The sequence below is a fragment of the Xenopus laevis genome, chromosome 3L (assembly GCF_017654675.1).
Source record: "Xenopus laevis strain J_2021 chromosome 3L, Xenopus_laevis_v10.1, whole genome shotgun sequence".
Lineage (NCBI taxonomy): Eukaryota > Metazoa > Chordata > Amphibia > Anura > Pipidae > Xenopus > Xenopus laevis.
This window is the reverse complement of record NC_054375.1, coordinates 140,113,550-140,136,149: the sequence shown is the minus strand read 5'-3', so window position 1 is coordinate 140,136,149 and position 22,600 is coordinate 140,113,550. Positions and strand designations below refer to the sequence as shown.

The 22,600-nt window shown below is 38.2% G+C and overlaps 1 protein-coding gene across 2 annotated transcripts in view; it reads right to left on the bottom strand.

Annotated features, from left to right (window-relative positions):
• LOC108710334 (vacuolar protein sorting-associated protein 41 homolog) overlaps positions 1 to 22,385 on the bottom strand; it is a 55,686-nt gene extending 33,301 nt beyond the window's left edge. The window contains exons 1-10 of one of the 2 annotated variants that reach the window (XM_041587095.1): positions 22,257 to 22,385; positions 19,904 to 19,942; positions 17,198 to 17,305; positions 14,587 to 14,664; positions 12,300 to 12,374; positions 7,549 to 7,611; positions 6,380 to 6,445; positions 5,138 to 5,257; positions 4,050 to 4,196; positions 2,360 to 2,426 (exon numbers count right to left, since the gene is read on the bottom strand). In XM_041587095.1, the coding sequence (XP_041443029.1) occupies positions 2,360 to 2,426; positions 4,050 to 4,196; positions 5,138 to 5,257; positions 6,380 to 6,445; positions 7,549 to 7,611; positions 12,300 to 12,374; positions 14,587 to 14,664; positions 17,198 to 17,305; positions 19,904 to 19,942; positions 22,257 to 22,370 (877 nt within the window). In that variant the 5' untranslated portion in view covers positions 22,371 to 22,385. Of the gene's footprint in view, positions 1 to 2,359; positions 2,427 to 4,049; positions 4,197 to 5,137; positions 5,258 to 6,379; positions 6,446 to 7,548; positions 7,612 to 12,299; positions 12,375 to 14,586; positions 14,665 to 17,197; positions 17,306 to 19,903; positions 19,943 to 20,300; positions 20,319 to 22,256 lie in introns of those variants that run through there. The other variant, XM_041587096.1, reaches the window with a different exon arrangement.
• Between the last annotated feature and the right edge of the window lie 215 nt (positions 22,386 to 22,600).

Sequence of the window (22,600 nt, the reverse complement as noted above, 5' to 3'; positions counted from 1 at the left end):
TCTATATGCTTTCATGTGATTGCTAAGAATTTCTGTAATATATTCATTTTGGGAGGTTGGGGCTAATTGAATATGGCATCACGCATAGTCCTTATAACCTTTAAAACTTTTGTTTCACTTATCACATTGTTATTTTTGACCAATATGTTTCTTTATGTTGGATGTTCCTATTACTATGGTCTAATTGACACTGCTGTGTTACATTGTTTAAATATATGGTCATTGGTCTATGTGTATTACATGGTTAACCACATCCCACCTATGGGAGTGGCTTGAATTTATGGCTTTAAAAGGATGTGATGTCATTTAAATCTTTATTGCTTGATAAAGAGGCGGGAGCTTCGAAACGTTGTACTTATTACTTGCTTGATAAAAGTTTTTTCTTGATGAACAAGCAAGTTGTCTGGACTTTTTTGATGTATATATAATTTGTCCTTTGGACTAGGTCACAGACCAGGGTTAATCTCCACTCCATTTTGTTGGTCTATATATATATATATATATATATATACACAATATCAAAACAGGGGGGTTGTGGGAGCACTCTAAAGGCTTTAAAGTATATATATAAGTATAATAAATGCTATTGCATATGTACCCAAAACAGGGGTTATTTTGTTACAAAGTTATGATCATAAAATTGATAAGCCACCATACCACGTCAAGGTAAACCCCGAATGGCGGTCCCTAACTTGTTTTATATTTAATGTGCATTTTAGCATTACCTGTAATCAATGTCCGTTGAACGCTGTTTTTTCACTGAGGGCTAAATCCTCCCCAGCCAGCAATCAGGCTTTTGATTACAGGTAATGCTAAAATGCACATAAAAAATAAAACAAGTTAGGGACCGCCATTCGGGGTTTACCTTGACGTGGTATGGTGGCTTATCAATTTTATGATCATAACTTTGTAACAAAATAACCCCTATTTGGGTACATATGCAATAGCATTTATTATACTTATATATATATATACTTTAAAGCCTTTAGAGTGCTCCCACAACCCCCCTGTTTTGATATTGTATATTTAGCCAGGAGCTGTGGCATAGCTTCAGTGGTTGTAGCACCCCATACCCCCCCTTTAAACTAGTGGTGTTCCTATGCTTTTAAAATTGGGCGTTTGTTTTGGGAATATCTCTCCTTTAAAAGCCTGATTGCTGGCTGGGGAGGATTTAGCCCTCAGTGAAAAAACAGCGTTCAATGGACATTGATTACAGGTAATGCTAAAATGCACATAAAAAATAAAACAAGTTAGGGACCGCCATTCGGGGTTTACCTTGACGTGGTATGGTGGCTTATCAATTTTATGATCATAACTTTGTAACAAAATAACCCCTATTTGGGTACATATGCAATAGCATTTATTATACTTATATATATATATACTTTAAAGCCTTTAGAGTGCTCCCACAACCCCCCTGTTTTGATATTGTATATATATATATATATATATATATATATATATATATATATATATATATATATATATATATATATATATATAGCAATCAACAGGTAGTTAGCAGCACACACTGGAATTTTAAAACACTTAATTTATTTATTAAATTTTAAAAGAGCATTGTACACGCATCAACGTTTCGGTCCGGGCCTTGGACCGTTATCAAGATACAGCATGTGATTAAAACAAAAACTTTATACTCTTCTATGGGTCTACACAGGAAATGAAGTCACTGAAAAAATCACTAACAAGTAGAACTAGAAGGTTGTCACAGTATCAGTAATCATTTGAATGTAACAATTTCCCTTTTCTCTGTAATAATAAAACAGTAGCTTGTACTTGATCCAAACTCAGATATAATGAATTCTTATTGGAAGCAAAAGCAGCTTATTGGGTTTATTTAATGTTTACATGATTTTCTAGTAGACTTAAGGTATTAGGATCCATTATGTGGAAAAACCTCGGTCGCAAGCATTCTGGATAACAGGTCCCATACCTGTATTCTCTCTTCATTAATTGTGCTCAGGGGCCTCATTTATAAATAGCAGACAGGTGCAAATGGCAAAAAACAGACATATCTGCCATGTATTTGCCCACAACACGTTTCCAGAATTACAATGTTATTTGGAGAACCTGGGCTAAAACTGATTTCTGAATACAGATGCAAAAGCCTTGCTGTCTGATGCTAAAAAAGTGCCAGAGTATTTTAGAAATAAATAAATATATATATATATATATATATATATATATATATATATACATACACACACACTACAACATACAGAGGAAATTACCTATTGCTTTGTAAGCAACGTTTAGAATAATGATCTGTTATCCTACAAATGAAGTCGTGGATAGTTTACATTCATCACTATATCTGCAAGTTTGTGTTTTATCATACCTATTTCAACGTATCGGCTTGGCAAATCCCTCAATTCGGTGGCATGTCTCTCTTTTACAGCACAAACCTAAAAAAACATAATCATAAGGGTTATGAATAGCAAGATATTATTCAACAGAACAGAGAAAAAAAGATTGCAATTTTAAACCATGAATTAATATATAGCTAGATAGCAAACATGCTAAGGAATTAGTTCCCAATTTTTGTTGCTGGCCCCACTGTAGGGACTTGGAGCAGTGGCAGGGGGGCTGGATTTGAATGCCAGTTAAAGTAAGATTCTGGGAGAATGTTTACTTGTATACCAGTATGGCCGCCTTTCTTTTTCTGATCCTTCGTGCAAAGAGCAGCTCCTCTTCACTTCCTCATTGTATTAGAACTCTATTTCCTTTTATTAAGGTTCCCTGGGCCATCGCTGGCGAATTTTCGTCATTAGTGAATTTGCCCCCTAGATCCTTCTCATTTAAGGAGACTCCCAACACACTGCCATTTAGTGTATAACTTGCATTTATATTATTTTTGCCAAAGTGCATAACCTGCATTTATCAACATTGAACCTCATTTTTCCAGTTTGCTGCCCAGTTTCCCAACTTAGACAGATCACTGCAACATCCTGCATGGAACCTATAGTTCTGCACAATTTAGTATCATCTGCAAAAATAGAAACAGTACTTTCAATGCCCACCTCCAGGTCATTAATAAACAAGTTGAAAAGCAAGGGACCTAGTACAGAGCCCTGCGGTACTCCACTAACAACACTGGTCCAATTAGAAAATGTTCCATTTACCACCACTCTTTGTAGTCTATCTTTTAGCCAGTTCTCTATCCAGTACAAATACTATGTTCCAGGCCAACATTCCTTAATTTAACCAGTAACCTTCTGTGTGGCACTGTATCAAATGCTTTAGCAAAGTCTAAGTAAATCACATCCACTGCCATCCTAGAATTGAGGTCCCTGCTCACCTTAAATTAAGTTAGTCTGGCAAGATCTATTATGCATAAAACCATGCTGGCACAAGCTCATAGTATTATGATTTGCTATGAAGTCCAGTATTAACCCTTTGAAAAGCTTTTCTACAATGAACGTCAGACTAACTGGCCTATAGTTTTGAGGCTGAACTATATGACTTTTATTGGTCTCCGTATTGATTCATCACTAATTAATGGTTTTTAAATGAGTAGACTGGCCAGTCACTGATTAATTGTATTATTTATATGTAATACATTAAAATTTTAATTCCACCCCCAGTATTTTTGTTAATTATATCTTAGTTGGGATCAAGTACAAGATACTGTATTATTATCACAGAGAAAAATAAAATAATTGAAAAAAAAAGTTAACTATTTCATTAAAATAGAATCTGTGGGAGATGGCTTTTTCGTAACAGGTTTCCGGATAAAGGATCCCATATCTGTACTTTTTTGTGGTTATAATCACCATATTACAAATTACAAGCAAAAAGCCAAAGGTAATTCTGCGCTACCATCAACACCTTTACTTTATGAAGAAGTAATAATACACCTATAGATAGAATATTTTTTACAGTTTACAGAATATCCCTGAAAAAGCTTTGAATACAGAATATTCTTTTCCACCCTCCATGAACTCTTAGATGTGTCTAGAACTGCATAAAGGCACTGTACATACTGCATAGAGGCGAGATATAAACACTATATTGTTGAAAATTGGTACCTTGACAGACTTGCCCCATCCGATTACAAGGGTTAGGTTATCTTTCCAGAAGAGACTACAAGGATACATGTCTGGACGAAGGCTCGTGTCACCTCTGGGAATATTGGTAATCCTTTGCTTTGTGGTTATGTCCAATATTTTGACTCCCTGAAATGAGTATTGAAAGCCGTAAATGTTATTACGCTCAATTTATATTTAATATTTATAAATTTATATTTAATATACACACAATTATTCAGGGATTTGGCACGTTATATATAATCCAAAAGCGCGTGCCAAACTTAACCAAATTGAGCAAGTCACCACATCTTTGTAGAAGATTTTTTTTAGAATACAATTGCTTTCTTATTGCAGTTATACGGGCAAATTTACTAAAGGGCGAAGTGACTAATGCTGGTGAAAATTTCAGTACTTCGCCAATTTACTAACGGGCACAGGCGTAACTTCGCTAGTGAAGGAGACTAACGCTGGCGCTCATTCGCACTCAATCGCCAGACGAAGTTGCGCAAATTCACTAAGATGCGGATTTTACTGAACGTTAGAGTAGATAGGACTTCCTCAAAATTGCTGCAACGTATACGTCCATTCAATTTTAACTTCCCGCCGTATGCAAATTAGCTAACGCTAGCGCAACTTTGCTCTGCTTGCCAAATTAACGCTAGCCCAACTTCGCCAGCGTTCAACATAACTTCGCAGGTTAGTGAATTAGCGTTGTCTGAGTGAATTTTCGCCTGGCGAAGTGTTGCACTGCCTGTAAAGCCGTCGCTGATGAATTTTCGGCACTTAATACATTTGCCCCATAGACTAATGCCAGCCGGAGGTCAGATAAGCCCCTGTTTGGCATTAGCCATAGGGGTTACATTAATTTGTGGCTCTCCACATATTGAAATAAAACATATATTATATGTTTATTATATATATATTATATATGTATCTGCAGGACAAGCCCATTAATAAGCACAGACTCTTTGCCTTGTCTTGCTCAAAACAGATGGCCTATCTGTAATTCAAAGGTTTCCAGACAACGGATCCCATACCTGTAACCAAATTTTCAGCAGCAATATGGAGAAAAGATCAAAAAAAATTACCATATTATTGGCCCAAGCAATGAGATTCCCTCTCCATTTTATGTTGGTTATGTTGCCTTCCCCTTCATGTAAAACAGATGTTTTCCATCGATTTAACCAATTCCTATCATACAACAGCAGCTTTAAAAAAAACAAAAAACAAAACAAATGAAAGTTAAATACAAGTAATGACAGAAAATGTGTTTCACAGCATAAACATTTAGCAATATTTTTTTTGCTATGGTGGTGAATTTTTCCCCCTCTGAGGCAAATTGGAGAGGCTTCAAATACGGCCTTTTGCCTTCCTCTGGATCAACTGGCAGTTAGGCAGGTTATATACAGACTTAAAGTTGAACTTGATAGATGTGTGTCTTTTTTCAACCTAACTTACCGTACTATGTAACTATGAATCAAATCTGAAAATATTTGAAAGCACAGGACTTCTTTGGTCTTTTACCTAACGGGAATTGAAGGTCTCAATTATGAAGAAAGACTGGCTGAGTTAGGTGCCTGATGGAGGATATGATCACTATGTATAAATATAAAATATTTATAATAATAATTATAATAAATAGGGATGCACCGAATCCAGGATTCGGGTTGGGATTCGGGCAGGATTTGGTCTTTTTCAGTAGGATTCGGATTCAGCCAAATCCTTCTGCCTTGGCCAAACTGAATCTGAATTTGCCTATGCAAATTAGGGGAGGTGCGTGACCTTTTGTCACAAAACAAGGAAGAAAAAAACTATTTCCCCTTCACACCCCTAATTTGCATATGCAAATTAGGGTTTGGTTCGGTATTTGGCTGAATCTTTTGCGAAGGATTCAGGGGTTCGGCCAAATCCAAAAATAGTGTATTCGGTGCATCCCTAATAATAAATAATAATAATTATAATATAATATTTTATATATATTTTGTATATGCTTCTAGCAGATTAGATAGCTTCAACAAGGGGTTGGATGGTGTTTTAGCAGGTGAGGAAATACAGGGTTACTGAAAATAGCTCTTTGAAAAAAGTTAATCTAGAGACTGGTCTGATTGCCATCTTGGAGTCAGGAAGGAATATTGTCCAACCCAAACTGGAGAGGCTTCGGGTGCCGGTGGGGTTTTCTGCCTTCCTCTGGATCAACTATCGTTTGGAAGGTTTAATTTTGACAAAAAGGTTGAACTCGATGAACTCAACATTTCCCAACTCTCCATACCAATAGCTCACATGCATACTGTTCCTCTAAAGTATATATCATTTGTTAAACCCAGTCGTACCTTATTTCCACCTGTTACAAACTGCTTACAGTTGGATTTTCCAAACTGAGGGTGAACAGCAACAATCTACAAGTAGAAAATAAAAGCATGAAATCATTCAGAGCATAATTATAAACAACAACAAATCTAATAATATGTACATGGAGCTTGAATATCCATAATAAGAATAACTATTAACCTTATAATTATGTGAACAACGTTACTCTGGCAAAACTGATGTGGAATTCAGACAACATCCCAAGGTCATTGTAAAAAAAAACATTCTGCACAGATTTCTACAGTGCTTTTAAGGTAGGAATATTGTACACACTCTGTATTTCCTGAATGCAGACACAGAGTTTATCATGGTGCTTACTGAGTAGAAAAAAAGAAAGTAATATGAAATCAGGAGGTGAATATTCATTTATAGTTGTTTCCTTTTCATTGCAGAAGTGCTACCCTTTTTTTTTTAGTTTCGGTTATCAGTTGTATCGATAAAATTTCAATGTCTAAACGATTCTGTGCATTTTTCTAACTAAAACTCGCTAAATTATAAAAAAAAAAAACATTTGCCCAAGAAGTGATATTTTATCTTTGGTTTGTCACCAGTTCACAAAAATACAGAGGAGCAGGAAAAACAATTACTAGACTAGACTAGACTTCCGTTAACCCGGAAACCCATTATTCAGAAAGCTCCGAATTACAGAAAGGCCGTCTCCCATAGACTCCATTTTATCCAAATAATCCAAATTTTTAAAAACTATTTCCTTTTTCTCTGTGATAGTAAAAGTCCCTTGTACTTGATCCAAACATGAATCCTAATTGGAAGCAAAATCAGCCTAGTGGGTTTATTTAATGTTTACATTATTTTCTAGTAGACTTAAGGTATGAAGATCCAAATTACAGAAAGATCCACTATCCAGAAAACCACAGGTCCCGAGCATTCTGGATAACAGGTCCCATACCTGTATATGTATATAATGCACTGTATACATAATAATTAATAATAACTAATGGCAACCAAAGTTCTATAAATATTCTGTACTTACTGATACACTGATTAACAAAAGTGGCCTGCTTAATGAGGATAAGCACTAAGTTACCAGGCCTGCAGTTTTATTTTTGTGTATTTAGTGTGAGTTACACTAAAAATCCAGTTAGTGAGCACATCAGCTCGTGCAAACACTTACTTTAATTGGGCAGTCGAAATTTTCATGCAGCCCTTCTCTGGAGTAAAGTCCAAACACCTGCACCTGTACGAATGAAAAGTCCCATGCTTAGCAGATTTGTATATGTAAAAACAAATATTAAAATCAAATAGTAAAAAATATGTACCACTGCTACTATGTTACTTGTCAGCCTTTCAGTAAATATTCATTATGCGGCTGGCAATTTTTATTTTGTGCTTAAGGGAGATTTTCTTGGTGGACTTAACTTTTATTAAGTTAACTTTTATTGACTTAACTTGCTCTATCACTAGTAGCCGCTACACCAATTAACCACCTGGAACCACTGAAGTTAAGTAACCGGGGTTGCGCAAACACTTCTGCGATACTGAATTTGGTGTGTGGAATGAATGGCGATGGTGTGTGAACGGCTAACCCAGCTTAAGATGCAGCGATGCCCTCGTGTGGTTGATTCCCGGACCTTTTGGTTTCATCGGTAACCTGGAACCGGTGATATAGTGAGCCTTACTGCGGAGCACCATAAAGGCAGTGTGAGTTCCACGCCCGTCCCGGGTAATTGTGGAGAGAGGGATGTCCGCCATGTAGCCGCTACACCAACTAACCATCTGGAACCACTGAAGTTAAAGGGATACTGTCATGGGAAAAATTTTTTTTTTCAAAATGAATCCGTTAATAGTGCTGCTCCAGCAGAATTCTGCACTGAAATCCATTTCTCAAAAGAGCAAAGAGATTTTTTTATATTCAATTTTGAAATCTGACATGGGGCTAGACATTTTGTCAATTTCCCAGTTGCCCCTGGTCATGTGACTTGTGCTCTGATAAACCTCAATCACTCTTTACTGCTGTACTGCAAGTTAGAGTGATATCATCCCCCCTCCCTTTTTCCCCCCAGCAGCCAAACAAAAGAACAATGGGAAGGTAACCAGATAACGGCTCCCTAACACAACATAACAGCTGCCTGGTAGATCTAAGAACAGTACTCAATAGTAAAAACCCATGTCCCACTAAGACACATTCAGTTACATTGAGAAGGAAAAACAGCAGCCTGCCAAAAAGCATTTCTCTCCTGAAGTGCAGGCACACATCACATGACTTGGGGCAGCTGGGAAATTGACAAAATGTCTAGCCCCATGTCAGATTTTAAAATTAAATATAAAAAAATCTGTTTGCTCTTTTGAGAAATGGATTTCAGCGCAGAATTCTGCTGGAACAGCACTTTTAACTGATTCATTTTGAAAAAAAGTTTTTTCCCATGACAGTATCCCTTTAAGTAAACGGGGTTGCCGCAAATACTTCTGCGATACTGAAATTTGTGAGTGGAAGGAATAACGATGGTGTGTGAACGGCTACCCCAGGTTGAGATGCAGCGATGCCCTCGTGTAGTTTGATTCCCGGACCTTTTTGCTTCATCGGTAACCTGGAACCGGTGATACAGTGAGCCTGACTGTGGAACACCATGATGGCAGCATGAGTTCCACGCCTGTCCCGGGTAATTGTAGAGAGAGAGGGATGCCCGCCATAGTGAGTGCCATCAAAGAGCCATCTGTAACTTATCAGCAGCGGGTACTCCGCTAATCGAGCTGGCGAGGCAGTGATAGCCTATAATCATTTCTTATCATAATTGATGAGCTCCGACCATTGGCCATGAGTGACTCACCGGCAGCTACAATGCCATTGAACGAGCTGGCTGGGTATGGATATTTGACATCTGCTACTATGTTCCAGTCTGTTACTATGTTTAAATATGTGGTGTAAGTTTTAAATGAACTAAATGTTTTATTTTATTGTCCCGCTGATGGTGCACACTTGATGAGCATACACACGGAATACAGGTGTGGTCATACGCAGATTGACTTAATCACAGGACTTGAACATTGGATGGGGGTTTATTTTTATTTTTTTATTTTTATCTTTATCTTTATGGGATTTTTTGTTTATTCACTTTTTACGCTTTTGTACCTTGGGTTTTTCATGATTGTATGATATTACTTCTTGCTGATAATAAGGGAATGTGTTTATTTTATGTGTTGATTATAGACAGAAATTAAGTAATGATGACAGATAGCACATAGGATTTGGACTAACCACATATCAATGGAGTATGAGGGTTTATATATAGGGATGCACGATGAGTAGAGCCACGAGAGGGGGTGTATATGATATATTGGTAATAGATATTCCAGTAGGGCACCTTAGCGGGCAGCATCTATTAAACAGCACCCAGTTGGTTAATTACAACATAACTTGGAAGATGGAGTCTACACACAACTTAGAGAGAGTGGGAGGACTATTTATTGTGGGGGTACATATGGCTAAGGTTGTAGCATTAGGGGGCAACAAGTGAAGTAGCAGGAACGTTACAGTCAGGACCTTTTAGACATCCTCAAAGAATGTTACATCTGTGACACTGGTAACAAAGTTATAAATTAGAGTATAAATAATCAGCATATTGTTACAAAATAGTTATTAAGGAACAGTGCCCTGATATATTGGTTTTATAATTGTTTTAAACTTGTTTTAACATTGTATCTAATTTAAATATATTGTTAGATTTAACTGCAATGCATATCTTATAACGTAGTGCAATGGATTTGTGATTTTCTAGTATAAATGGAGTCGCTCTGGTTCTGACGAGTAATAAACGTCAGAGCTACCATTGTTTCCCGCCAGATTGTGTGTATATAAGGCATGTTTTTTGTAGAATGAACACTTTGAGAAAGTTAGTCATCTGTTCTAATAAATTGTGTGTGTGTGTGTGTGTGTGTGTGTGGTGTGTGTGTGTGTGTGTGTGTGGTGTGTGGTGTGTGTGTGTGTGTGTGTGTGTGTGTGTGTGTGTGTGTGTGTGTGTGTGTGTGTGTGTGTGTGTGTGTGTGTGTGTGTGTGTGTGTGTGTGTGTGTGTGTGTGTGTGTGTGTGTGTGTGTGTGTGTGTGTGTGTGTGTGTGTGTGTGTGTGTGTGTGTGTGTGTGTGTGTGTGTGAACTTATATATAAGATCCCGGTTTGCTATAAATAAATCTAAAGTGCTGTGTAACTTGCTGGTGCTATAAATAAATGTTAATGACTGTACATATATTGATTTTACAACTATTTCATGTGGCTATTGCAAGATATTTTAATGGGCTTTTAAGCTACAATTACTCATCAAGGTTTCAGTAATTCAAGGAAAACATAGACAAGTGTCTGAGGAGCAGATTTATAAAGGTTTGAGTTGTGTTTTCCACAAAAATTCGAGTTTTCTAGTTTAGTATTTTGCTCAAAATTCACATTTTTCTAAATGTATTATACCCCGACTCTGGAAATAGCTTGAATCCAAAAATTCACCATCTAGAACCTATCAAGGTCATGTAGAAGTCAATGACAGAGGTCCTTTGAACCATATGAATGTTAATAGCCTTCATGATCAATTCGAGTTTTTTTTCCCGCCGAAAACTCAATCAATTCGAGATTCAGGGAGTTTTTTTTCCATTCGAGTTTTTTTTTAAATAAGAAACTATTTGAGTTGTGAGTTCATTCAAGGTCCAAAACTCTAAAATTCGACCTTTGATGAATAACCACCTTAATGTAAGACTGGGAAGCTTAAAGGGGACCTGATACCCTAAAAACGAATTCCAAATCTTGCTTTATGATGTTAGTCAAGCAAAATAAACTTCACTTACTCTATATAAATGATTTAAATCTTGTTTCTTTTTAGTCTTGGAATTCATAATCATGTGAAAAACAGGCAGCACCCATTTTATGGACACTGTTATTAAGGCAAGCTTTATATCATATCCAAATCTTGTTTATGCACCAAAATGGGGGACCTGATGCCCATGCCCATGCATTGGCTATACAATTAAATGTTGGAGACAGTGGGGTAATGTAAGGAGAGCAGTGACATCTAGGAATCCAAATGGAAAGTGAAAGTAATTGCCTGCCCCGCCTCTATGCCTAAAGCCGTTGCTCAAGCCCGAAGAATCAGTAATGGAAACCAAGAGCGTGTTCCTGACTTCACTCATAGGAGCAAATTCAGGCGTATTTTCGCCAGAGCTAAGCGTAAGGTTGCGAAGTTGCACTAGCGTTAATTCACCTAGCAAAGCGAAGTTACACTAGCGATGCTTAATTTGCATACGGCGCCAAATTGAAGTTACAATGGAGGTATATGTAGCATCACTACACAAGCATGGGAAACCTTCAAAACAGCAAACAAAATTTTTATTTTGCCCTACACATGTGCCCACTGTATAGTTAAGGTGCCACGAGTTAGGAAATGTAGGGGGGAAGGAGGGGAGCCCCAAAAAAATTTTTGATCTTTTTCAGCCTATCACCCATAAAAAAAGAAAAAACGCCAGCGTTTTTTGGGACTTAGAAAAAATTTTAACTTTTTTTGAAGCAATCCCTATCTACTCTATTGCACTTCGCCTGGTCTGAGGTGGTGAAGGAAGTCTGGCGCAAAAGGTAGCGTTCAGAAAAATGCGCACGTCAGTGAATTTGCGTAGTTATGTCCGTTGCGCAAATTCGCCAGGAGTAAGGGTGCGAAGTAACACTAGCGACTTTACGCCAGTGTCCGTTAGTGAATCGGCGAATTAATGAAAATGCGCTACGCTAGCAAATTAACGCTAGTGTTAGGCGCATTGTCCTTTAGTGAATTTGCCCCATAGTGTCTGTAATTGATTACTTCCGCTTGCTGCCGGGGCACTCAAGGAAGAGAATTAAGAGACAATTCTAATATTGGCCATGAAGGGAATATTGGAAAATGACAGCTGAATTACATACCTTGCCATCTTCAGAGGCAATTCCCACATATTCACCACTTTCATCCAGGCTGATCTGATTAATTTTCACAGAGCTCTGTGAATAAGTTATGAGTGAACACACAATTAATGGGATGTTCTTTTTACATATTATCCTCAAATGATTTTTAGCTTAGTAAACATGAGCATCGTAAACATTTCCCAGTTTAGCTCAAGTAATATCAAACACAACAGATTTCATGATTAAAACAACAGGCAAAATGTATGTTCAGCCCAAGCCCTCTTCATTGCACACATTTTGAGCAAGGGGTTATACTGACCAGTTACACCTGAACCCCAGATACGAATTATAATAATGAATCTGGGAAGGTTTTAGCAGGCACAGTTAAAGGGGTAGTTCTCCTTTAAGTTAGCTTTAAGTATGTTACAGAATGGCAACTTTGTAATTGGTCTTCATTGTTTAATTTTTAATGATTTTTTTAATAATTTGCCACTTTCTTCTGACTCCAGTTTAAAAACAAATGTTCTGTAAGGCTACACATTTATTTATTGTTACTTTTTATTACTCATTTTTCTATTCAGGCCCTCTCCTATTCATATTTCAATCTTTTATTGGACTCTAGCAACCAGACTGATGAAACAGCAAACTGAATAAAACTCAAAATAACTCTAAAGCCACAAATGATAAAAAATGGAAACTTATTGCAAATTGTCTCAGAACATCACTCTCTACATCATACAAATAGTTAACTTAAAGGTGAACAACCCCTTCAATCAAATACAGAATTAATAATACATTATCATATTTAAGGCTCCAGTGTCATTTCCCACAGTGTCCTATTGGAAAAAAACTTTTCTTATTATTATCTTTTTGTGGACAGACTTGCTTTTTTTCCAACACCAAGATATTAATTTGTACTATCTTCTAGCATATAATTTATGATTTGATGTTCTTTATTTTTACAGCAGTGTCCCAAGTGTGCAGCACTTTAAATAGATTGTTCATTATGAACAGTCCCTGTCCCTGTGGAGCTTATAATAATAAGGTCCAAGTTATATAAACACACACTATGGTCCTTTTTATCAGGAGCCAATTAACTTGCAGATTGAAGCTTATGTTTCCTTTCCAAAAAAAGGACTTTACCAACAGGGGCGGAACAGTGCAGAGCCCCACCCCCTTGGAAAAAAAATCTTCAGAGAAGTCTAGCGCACTAGGAAGCCTAACCCGCCCCCACCCTTGCGGATGCGTACATTCTCATGCACATAAAGTAGACTGGCAAAAGTTTAACAGGAGTCGGCTATTGAGGAAGCAGACCCCAAAGTACGAGCCTCCTGATCCTAGAGATGCCACCTTTTCCTAAAATTTTTACCGGTTGGACAAAACTCCATGATGTAAATGGGGGGCGGTGCCATTATGTAAAAGGGGGCGTGGCTGCATTGCGGAGATCGCCAGAAGGACAAAAGTTACATTTCCAGGGGATTGGAGGCGGGCCAAGGGGCAGAGACAGAACTAGGTGGGGGCGGGCCCTGGTGCTGGCTGTGCAGCCGGGCCCCACCCTCTTCCGTGCGTCGATGCAGCCGCTGCAGCCGCTGCAGTGGGCGCGTGACTCCAATTTTTTATGTTTAAAAACAGAATGGCTATTTATCTGGAAATCTTCAGGTCTCGAAATCCAATTTTTACTTTCTTTAATGAAAAAGAAATCTATCTCCAATATACTTTAATTAAAAAATGTCTACAGTTTTTATAATAAACCTGACTGTATGCAGTGAAATTCCCCCTTCATTTTACTTACTCTGACAGCTGCAAACAGGAAACTTCACACGGTCCCTAGCTGCTCTGCAGAGAAAGGATCATAATTTCAAACGGCAGGGGGGAGCCCCACCTTACTTCCCTGACCTTGAGCAGCTTTGTTTGTTTCGCTGTTAAGCAGCCAGCGACTGTGTAGAGATTTGTATCCTCAGACCGAGTGCAGTCTGCATATATATTTATCAGTCTTGCTATATTGGCTTCTATGGCAGATATTATTTGACTTGTACTGTTTTGATAATTTACGATGATCTCTAAGCTTAACCTCCCAACTGAAGCCCAGAACACACTGAGCATGTGCACAGTCTTGGTCTTGCACTTGCAAAGATGTATAACAAAGTTACAAGATGACAGCCCCCTGCGGCCAACTTTGAAAACATAAATCATTTGTTTAATTAGACTTCTGGTGCAGTAAGTACATGTTTATGTTTAGTATACAGCATTTCTAGCATTATTCTATTTTAGACTTTAATTCCCCTTTAAAGAATATACATATACTCACTATATCAAACTTCTGTGTAACATTTCCTTGAATATCAAGTAAATACATCTTCCCATTGTGAGTTCCCAGTGCCAGAAACTGCAAGAAACAGAATAAAAAAAGAAAAAGAAACAATGAAATACTGCTTGATACAATTTATCTATTAATGAGAAAACATGTTAGCAAAATATGATTAGCAACTAAACCTTTCTGATAAAGCTGTAGACATATCCCTCCCAGAATGCTTTATGAAGCAGCACAGAGGTACTAAAAATGTCGGCCTAGTGAAGCGTGTGGGCTGATTGGCCTCAAGAAAAGGCGGGGTCTAATGTTGTTCAGTATTTAGAGCCTGTATATATTGTCAGTGTCGGACTGGCCCATCAGGACACTGGGAAAAAACCCGGTGGGCCCCGACCCTCATGGGCCAGGGCCGAGCCAGACCCCCTCTCCGGATGCTTGTTTTTTTTTTTTTTTTAAAAAGTATCTTCAGCAGCGCACAGCACCGTGTGCCCATGCGCGCTCAGTGGCGCCATGTGCACATGCATGCCTTCATGCACGGCGCGTCACAGGAGGGGGACGAGGGGGGCGGAGGGGGCCCTGGTCAGCAGTCCCGGTGGGCCCCGGGCCCCCCAGTCCGACCCTGTATCTTGTCATAGAAGTGGAATTGCACTAAAGAAGATTTAAAGGGGTTGTGTACCTTTGAGTTAACTTTTAGTATGATGTAGAGAGTGATATACTGAGACAATTTGCAATTGGTTTTCATTTTCTTTTATTTGTGGTTTTTTAAATTATTTTGTTTTTTTTTACTTTGCAGTCTGCAGTTTCAGCAGTCTGGTTGCTAGGGTCCAAATTCCCCTAGCAACCATGCATTGATTTGAATAAGAGACTGGAATATGAACAGTAGAGGGCCTGCATAGAAAAAAAGAGTAGGGATGCATCGAATCCAGTATTCGCTTCGGGATTTGGCCAGGATTCTGCCTTTTTCAGCAGGATTCGGATTGAGCCAGGCCGAACCAAATCCTAATTTGCATATGCAAATTAGGGGCGGGGAGGGAAATCGTGTGACTTTTTGTCATAAATCAAGGATTCTGGTGTTCGGCCGAATCCAAAATAGTGGATTCGGTGCATCCCTAAAAAAGAGTAATATAAAGTAGCAATAGCAATACATTTGTAGCCTTACAAAGCATTTGTTTTTAGGTGGGGTCAGTGACCCCCATTTGAAAGCTGAAAACAAGTTTTGACATACTAAAAGTTAACTTAAAGGTTAACCACCCCTTTAAAAAGCTCAGGTTGTCCTGAATAAAACAATGTATATCATGTAAATCATGTCCTCCAGGAAATGCCCCTAAGGAGAAAGTATAAAATATTCAAAAAATATGACTGCTACTGAGTGCAAATAAAATTTGAGCATTAAATAATCTCCCTATATTTAAAAATGCAGGAGTGGGTGCTATCAAGCCGAATACTAACAAACATGTTTCTCTGCAAACCCCAGACTTAATAATCCCAGTGAAACAAAAACATTTATTGTTTGGTAACATGAAAAAACATAAAAAGTGTGAAAAGAAACACGCTAACTAATTTAAAATATTTTAATATATTAAAATCTCCAAAGTTTCCACCATGTCTAATAGACCATAGGTTTGATTTACCAGGCTGGTCAAAAACAACATCTAACAGGTTACTATAGGTTATTAGATCTGGTACAAACAGTCCCTTTGTACCTGGATTTATTGTGTTTAAAAGGATACAAACACACTTACAAACCATCAGAATACTATTCCTAGGATATAATTTATAGGGATGCACCAAATCCACTATTTGGGATTCTGCTGAATCCTGAAAATTTTTTATGATTTAATTTTTTTTTAAGATTCAGCTGAATACCGAACCGAATCCAAATCCTAATTTGCATTTACATATCAAATTAGGGACAGGAAAGGAAAAAAAGTGGAAAAACCATTTCTTACTTGATTTAAGAATGGCTTGGATGATTTTTTGGACAGACATAATATCAAAAACTATTGTGATACTAAACTCTTTAGTTAGTATAGATATGGGTATAGGATTTATGGGGGAGGGGTTGAACTTGATGGACTTTATCTTTTTTCAACCGATTTAACTAACTATGTAACTTGATTGGTGACAAAAAGCTTTATATGATTTCCCTTCCCTAATTTGCATATCCAAATTAGGATTCGGATTTGGTTCGGCCGGGCACGAGGATTCAGGCAAAAAAAGCAGAATCCTGCCTGAATCGCGAACCAAATCCTGGATTCGGTGCATCCCTAGTAATTTATTGAGAGCAACTTTCCAAAACACCCTACTTTCAGCAGTACAGACAATCCAATTTCTAGACTGGGACACAAAAGTATGCTTGAATTTGGGTTGTTTTCCACTGAAACTTGACTTTCTAAGAGCTTCTTGCTGAGAAAGATCAGGGATTTGGTGAATTAAAAAAAAAAGCTTCAATAAAAAATAATAATTTAATTCAGCTGGGGCTATTGCTGTGCCCATATTCCATTCACAAGTGCACAGATATATTTTCCATTAGTAATACCTTGCAAATTCTAGAACTAGTAACTGATTGGTTAGGACAACTGACTATTGCATTTTTCAAAAATCCGCTTACCTTCTCATGCACAGTCATACAGCTTGCAGCATCTTCCTGAAGGATTTCACTAACACCATTCAGTAGTCTCTCATATTTTAACTTTGGTTCCTCTTCACTCTCTTCCTCCTAGAAGATATAAAATGCAATTACTATTCACTGTAAAACATTTATTACAGAGACAAAACTGTACACTGTATAGCCCTGTGTGGAAAATATCCTCCATTTTAGGTGTGGCAGAGATTTCTCATCAGATTTACACCAGAATGCATAGTGTTAAGTCGCCTAGCAGGCGGATAAGAAACCAGTATTTTTTTTATACTGCTCGACTTTACCGATACTGCTCAACTTTAAACGGGTGATTCACCTTTAAGTTAACTTTTAGTATGGTTTAGAATAGCCAATTCTAAGCAACTTTTCAATTGGTCTTCATTATTTATTTATTTATTTTTTTATAGTTTTTTTCATAATTTGCCTTCTTCTTCTTCTGACTCTTTCCAGCTTTAAAAGGGGGGGTCACTGACCCCATCTAGAAAAAAAATACTGTGCAAGGCTACAATTACTGTTTTTGTTACTTTTTTCTACTCATATTTTTAGTCAGGCCTCTCCTATTCATTTTCCAGTCTCTTATGCAAATCAATGCATGGTTGTTAGGGTAATCTGGACCCTGGCAACCAGATTTCTGAAATTGAAAACTGAAGAGCTGCTAAATAAAAAGCTAAATAACTAAAAAAAAAACACAAATGATAAAAAATGAAAACCAATTGCAAATTGTCTCAGGATATCATCCTCTATATCATACTAAAAGTTAACTTAAAGGTGAACAAACCCTTTAATCTCAGTCCCTGCCCCATTGGAGTTTACAATCTACGGTCCCAATTACATTTACAGTTTCAAGAGAGTGACAAGGAGTCATTTAACCTGTGTATATTGAAACCCATGCAGATATAAGAAGAGAGCACAGAAACTCACTACAGTTCCCAGTAATCAGACACAAGACCCCAGCATTACAGAGCAACCCACTATGCAACAATCCCATCAGAACTAAGTAACTGTGTTGTCCCCTGAAGTCAATGCAGTTTGAAACTTAACTGGTATTGCAAACATTTACAGAGAAACCCTAAATTACTTAAAGGAATTGTCCAGTATAAAAATAAAAACTGGGTAAATAGACAGGCTGTGCAAAATAAAAAATGGTTCTAATACAGTTATTTAGGCAAACATGTAATATATAAAGGCTGGAGTGACTGGATGTCTAACATAATAGCCAGAAGACTACTTCCTGCTTTGCAGCTCTCTTGGTTTCCACTGATTAGTTACCAGGCAGTAACCAATCAGTGACTTGAGGGGGGGGCACATGGGTCATACCTGTTGTGTTTGAATCTGAGCTGAATGCTGAGGATCAATTGCAAACTCACTGAACAGTTGTGTCCCATGTGCCCCCCTCCCCTTTAAGTTGAGCTGAAAAGCAGAAAGTTATATTCTGTTCTGTTACACTTAGGGGCAAATTCATCAAGGGTCGAATATCGAGGGTTAATTAACCCTCGATATTCGACTGGGAATTTAAATCCTTCGACTTCGAATATCGAAGTCGAAGGATTTTTGCGCAAATAGTTCAATCGAACGAATAATCCTTCGATTCGATTTGAAGAATTTTAATCCAACGATCGAAGGATTATCCTTCGACCAAATAAACGTAGCCAAGCCTATGGGGACCTTCCCCATAGGCTAACATTGGGTTCGTAGCTTTTAGGTGGCAAACTAAGGGGTCGAAGTTTATACCTAAAGAGACAGTACTTCGACTATCGAATAGTCGAACGATTTTTAGTTCGAATCCTTCGATTCGAAGTCGAAGGTCGAAGTAGCCCATTCGATGGTCGAAGTAGCCAAAAAAACACTTCGAAATTAGAAGTTTTTTTACTTCGAATCCTTCACTCGAGCTTGGTGAATGGGCCCCATAGAGTCACTCCAGCCTTTATACATTACATTTTTGGCTAACCAACTACTGTATATTAGAAACATTTTTTAATTTTGCACAGCCTATCTATTTACCCAGTTTTTATTTTTATACTGAACTGTTGCTTTAAGAATATATTCTACTCTTCTGGGGAAGACAGATGTCCCAGCTGGATCCATAAATGGATGGAGGGAAGCAGGTAGTATTCAATAAAGGACATACCTCCTTCCTACTGTGGATCTTACCACAAAGGACTTAAGCTCTGTATCCTTATATGAGCTTTGTGTACTGTGTATATTTATTGTCTGACTTGTGTGTACTTTTATATACAGTATTGTACTTGTATTTGTATTGTACTTTTATGCATTGTACAGTGCTGAGGCTCCTTAACATCACTTTAAAACTAATAAAAATGTATATCTACATAACAGTGCAATACACACGAGTTGCTTTGAGCACTACAGAAATGTGACACAGCAGGACTGGTGCCATAATAAGTACAGATAATTGACTTAAAAAAGGGCATGCAGATATCTGGTTGCTTAGTTCTAATTTACCCTAGTAACCATGCAGTGGTGTGAATAGGAGGGGGTCTGAATAGAAAGATAAATACTAAAATGCAGAAAAACAGTATAATTGTAACCTCATAGATCAAAACTTTTTTTTGTTGGTATATATACCAACTGCACCTTGTCCCCCTCCTCCACTGATAAATAATCCCTTCTGTCTTTCTATACATATTAACGGTCACACAGATTTCCAGATCTCACCTCAGATTCTTCTGTAGATTCTCCTTGTGACATTTCCTCCTAAAAGAAAAAAAAAACTCTTGTAAGTAACTGAAAATCTAAGAAAAGAAATGTATTGGGATGGTTTACAATACAACTGTTATTATTGTTAACAAGCAGGTTTAAAGCATCGACATATTCCGGTACCACTCAGAACCTGTGTCTTTATACTTAGCATAGGCTTTGACAGGAAATTAAATTCTCATTATTTCACTACAAATATTGAGAATTAAAGAAGAATAGGGGATTGAACAAGGTTTAAAATCTTCTGTCTTGGTGCAGCTCCTGGTTCTTCATGTAGATTTGTGCGGTGGGCGCAATCCCTTATTGGGTCTTTCTCTCATGCGAGCATATACCTGTGTGTGTCTGTATACCATACCTTCCAACTGTCCCGTTTTCAGCAGGATAGTCCCGCTTTTGACAGCTCAACCCGCAGTCCAGCGTTTGTATTGGAAAGTCCCAACTTTCTCTGCACTGAACAGCCAGAAAAAGAAAAAAAGCTTCTAACTTAATTGGCTTTTAGGAGAGAGCCCAGAACAGCCACCAGGTGCAACTAAGATACTTTGTAACAATTTTAAGATAAGCGAATAAGTAATTGTAACAATTTAGATAAGGAGGTCCCTTGGGAAAAGTTAGACTCAGCTTAAAGGGCAATTCACCTTCATTAGCAAAACTGTAATAACTGGAAAAAAAACACAGAAATATGTTCAAACTTTGCTAAATTTTGTAAAATTAACATGGTAATTAGGGGGTGTGGCTGCAAAAATGGGCGCGATCAAAAAAATTTAGATGCACTACGCACTGCAAATTATTTTGTCCCAGAATGTTGGGAGGTATGTGTATGCGTCTGTGTGTGCCTGTGCACAACCGGCAGGGGAGAGGGGCAGCAGGCTGTGTATGCGATCGTCAGTCTAGGAGCGCAAACCTTTGAAATCCGGCCCTGTTACCTAATACAGGTATGGGATCTATTATCTGGAATGTTTGAGACCTGGGGGGGTGTTCTAGATAATTATTCTTTCCATAGCATGGCAGTGTATGACTTAAGGCTGAGAATAACATTTAAACATTACAATACAGGGTAGACTTCTGGATAGCCTTATAGATTACAGTGGAAGCACATTATCCTTTTACTGTATAACACACAAGAGCCATGAATAGCCTGCAAATTATGTCCGTATAAACGGTGCTTAGTGATGTCATCGGTTATAATCTGAGTTTAGTGATGTCATTTCTGTCACATGACTTACTGAAACTTGTGTATTATAGTAAATAAAGTACCCCCGGTTGCAAAATATGAGGGTATTAGAAGTCACCTCAGAGTTCCATGACCTGTAGAAAAACACCAATATGGTCATGGAACTACTTGGTAACTTATATTATCTTTATATTTTGCAAGAGGGGTTACTTTATTCACTATGTTAATCATGAGTAATTTATATAGAGAATAGTGATGTGCGGTCCGACCCGACGCCCGCGGGACCTCGCACTGCTCCTCGCGGGTGGTGGGCCGGTTGAGCTCTTCTCCTGCTCTCCCCGTCCGCCACCTTCAAATGCAGGCTTCCAACTTTCTGGTTCCGTTTTTATAGTCTCACGTCTGCTCGCCCCGCCTCTTTTGTGACTTCATTGTGACGTCATCGGCGGGGCGGCGTGGGTCTCTAAAAGGACCCCGGAAGCGCGGGTGCGGGCGGGTTGGAGCAGGGCGGGTCAGGGTCGCTGGCGGGTCAGGAAAACCCTGACCCGCACATCACTAATAGAGAAGTTATATGTAGCATTGTCAAATATACTATAGGTAAGAATGTCAATTTATTTTCTAATTGATTCCTAAATAAACACAGTCAGAATACAATGCAGTCCGAGCGGACAGACCTTTCCCATGTGTCCCCAGATTATCACCAGCCCCTTAACGGGCAAAACCTTAATTCTGTAACATTTTTACTCTACTCGTGAAGTATGCCCAACCTGCCCCTCTCCAGCTGTTGTTAAACTGTAACTCTCAGCATCCCCCTGGGATATAGATGGTTTAAAATCAGCAGGAGGGTTGTAGTAGGTGTTGGACACCCAAGCTCCAATACATTTATTCTTAGATCAGGCCCCTGTTTTACTATGATGCTTAGGGCCCTTTTAGCTGTAACTTGGTCCCAGCAAATGTCTTTTTCTCAAAGGAATGTGAGGAAACCCCGTCCCCAGCACAATCAGCTGACTGACATAACAACAATAAGCTTTCTACTCTGCAGTCTCTACTTCCGGGAAAGAGTTGAGCTTGAAACAGGGTGTCGGGTTTCCGTCACAGCTGTAGTTTCAAAACACGATCGGGAGAAAAGGGTTCTACTCTTACCTGGCCTACAGCTTCCAGAATTCCCTGCTTCTCAGCCATCATTTTTAGGAGGAACTGTGACCATATGACCAGAAGGAGCCGAAAAACTACATTTCCCAGCGTACCCTGCGCCATGTAAACACGTTCAAAATGTCATAACTTTATGTGCAGTGTACAATTCTGCATGGAATGTTTACAGTGTCACAGACAGAGACTCTCTGTCAAACAATGCCTATGTTTGTTTGAGAGTAACTATAGTACACACACACACACATATATATATTAGCTTATAGTAAAGTTAAAGGGACAGTAGTTCACTTAACTGAATTGCAGTGGCGCATTCTCCCCAGGGTTCATATTTAGAA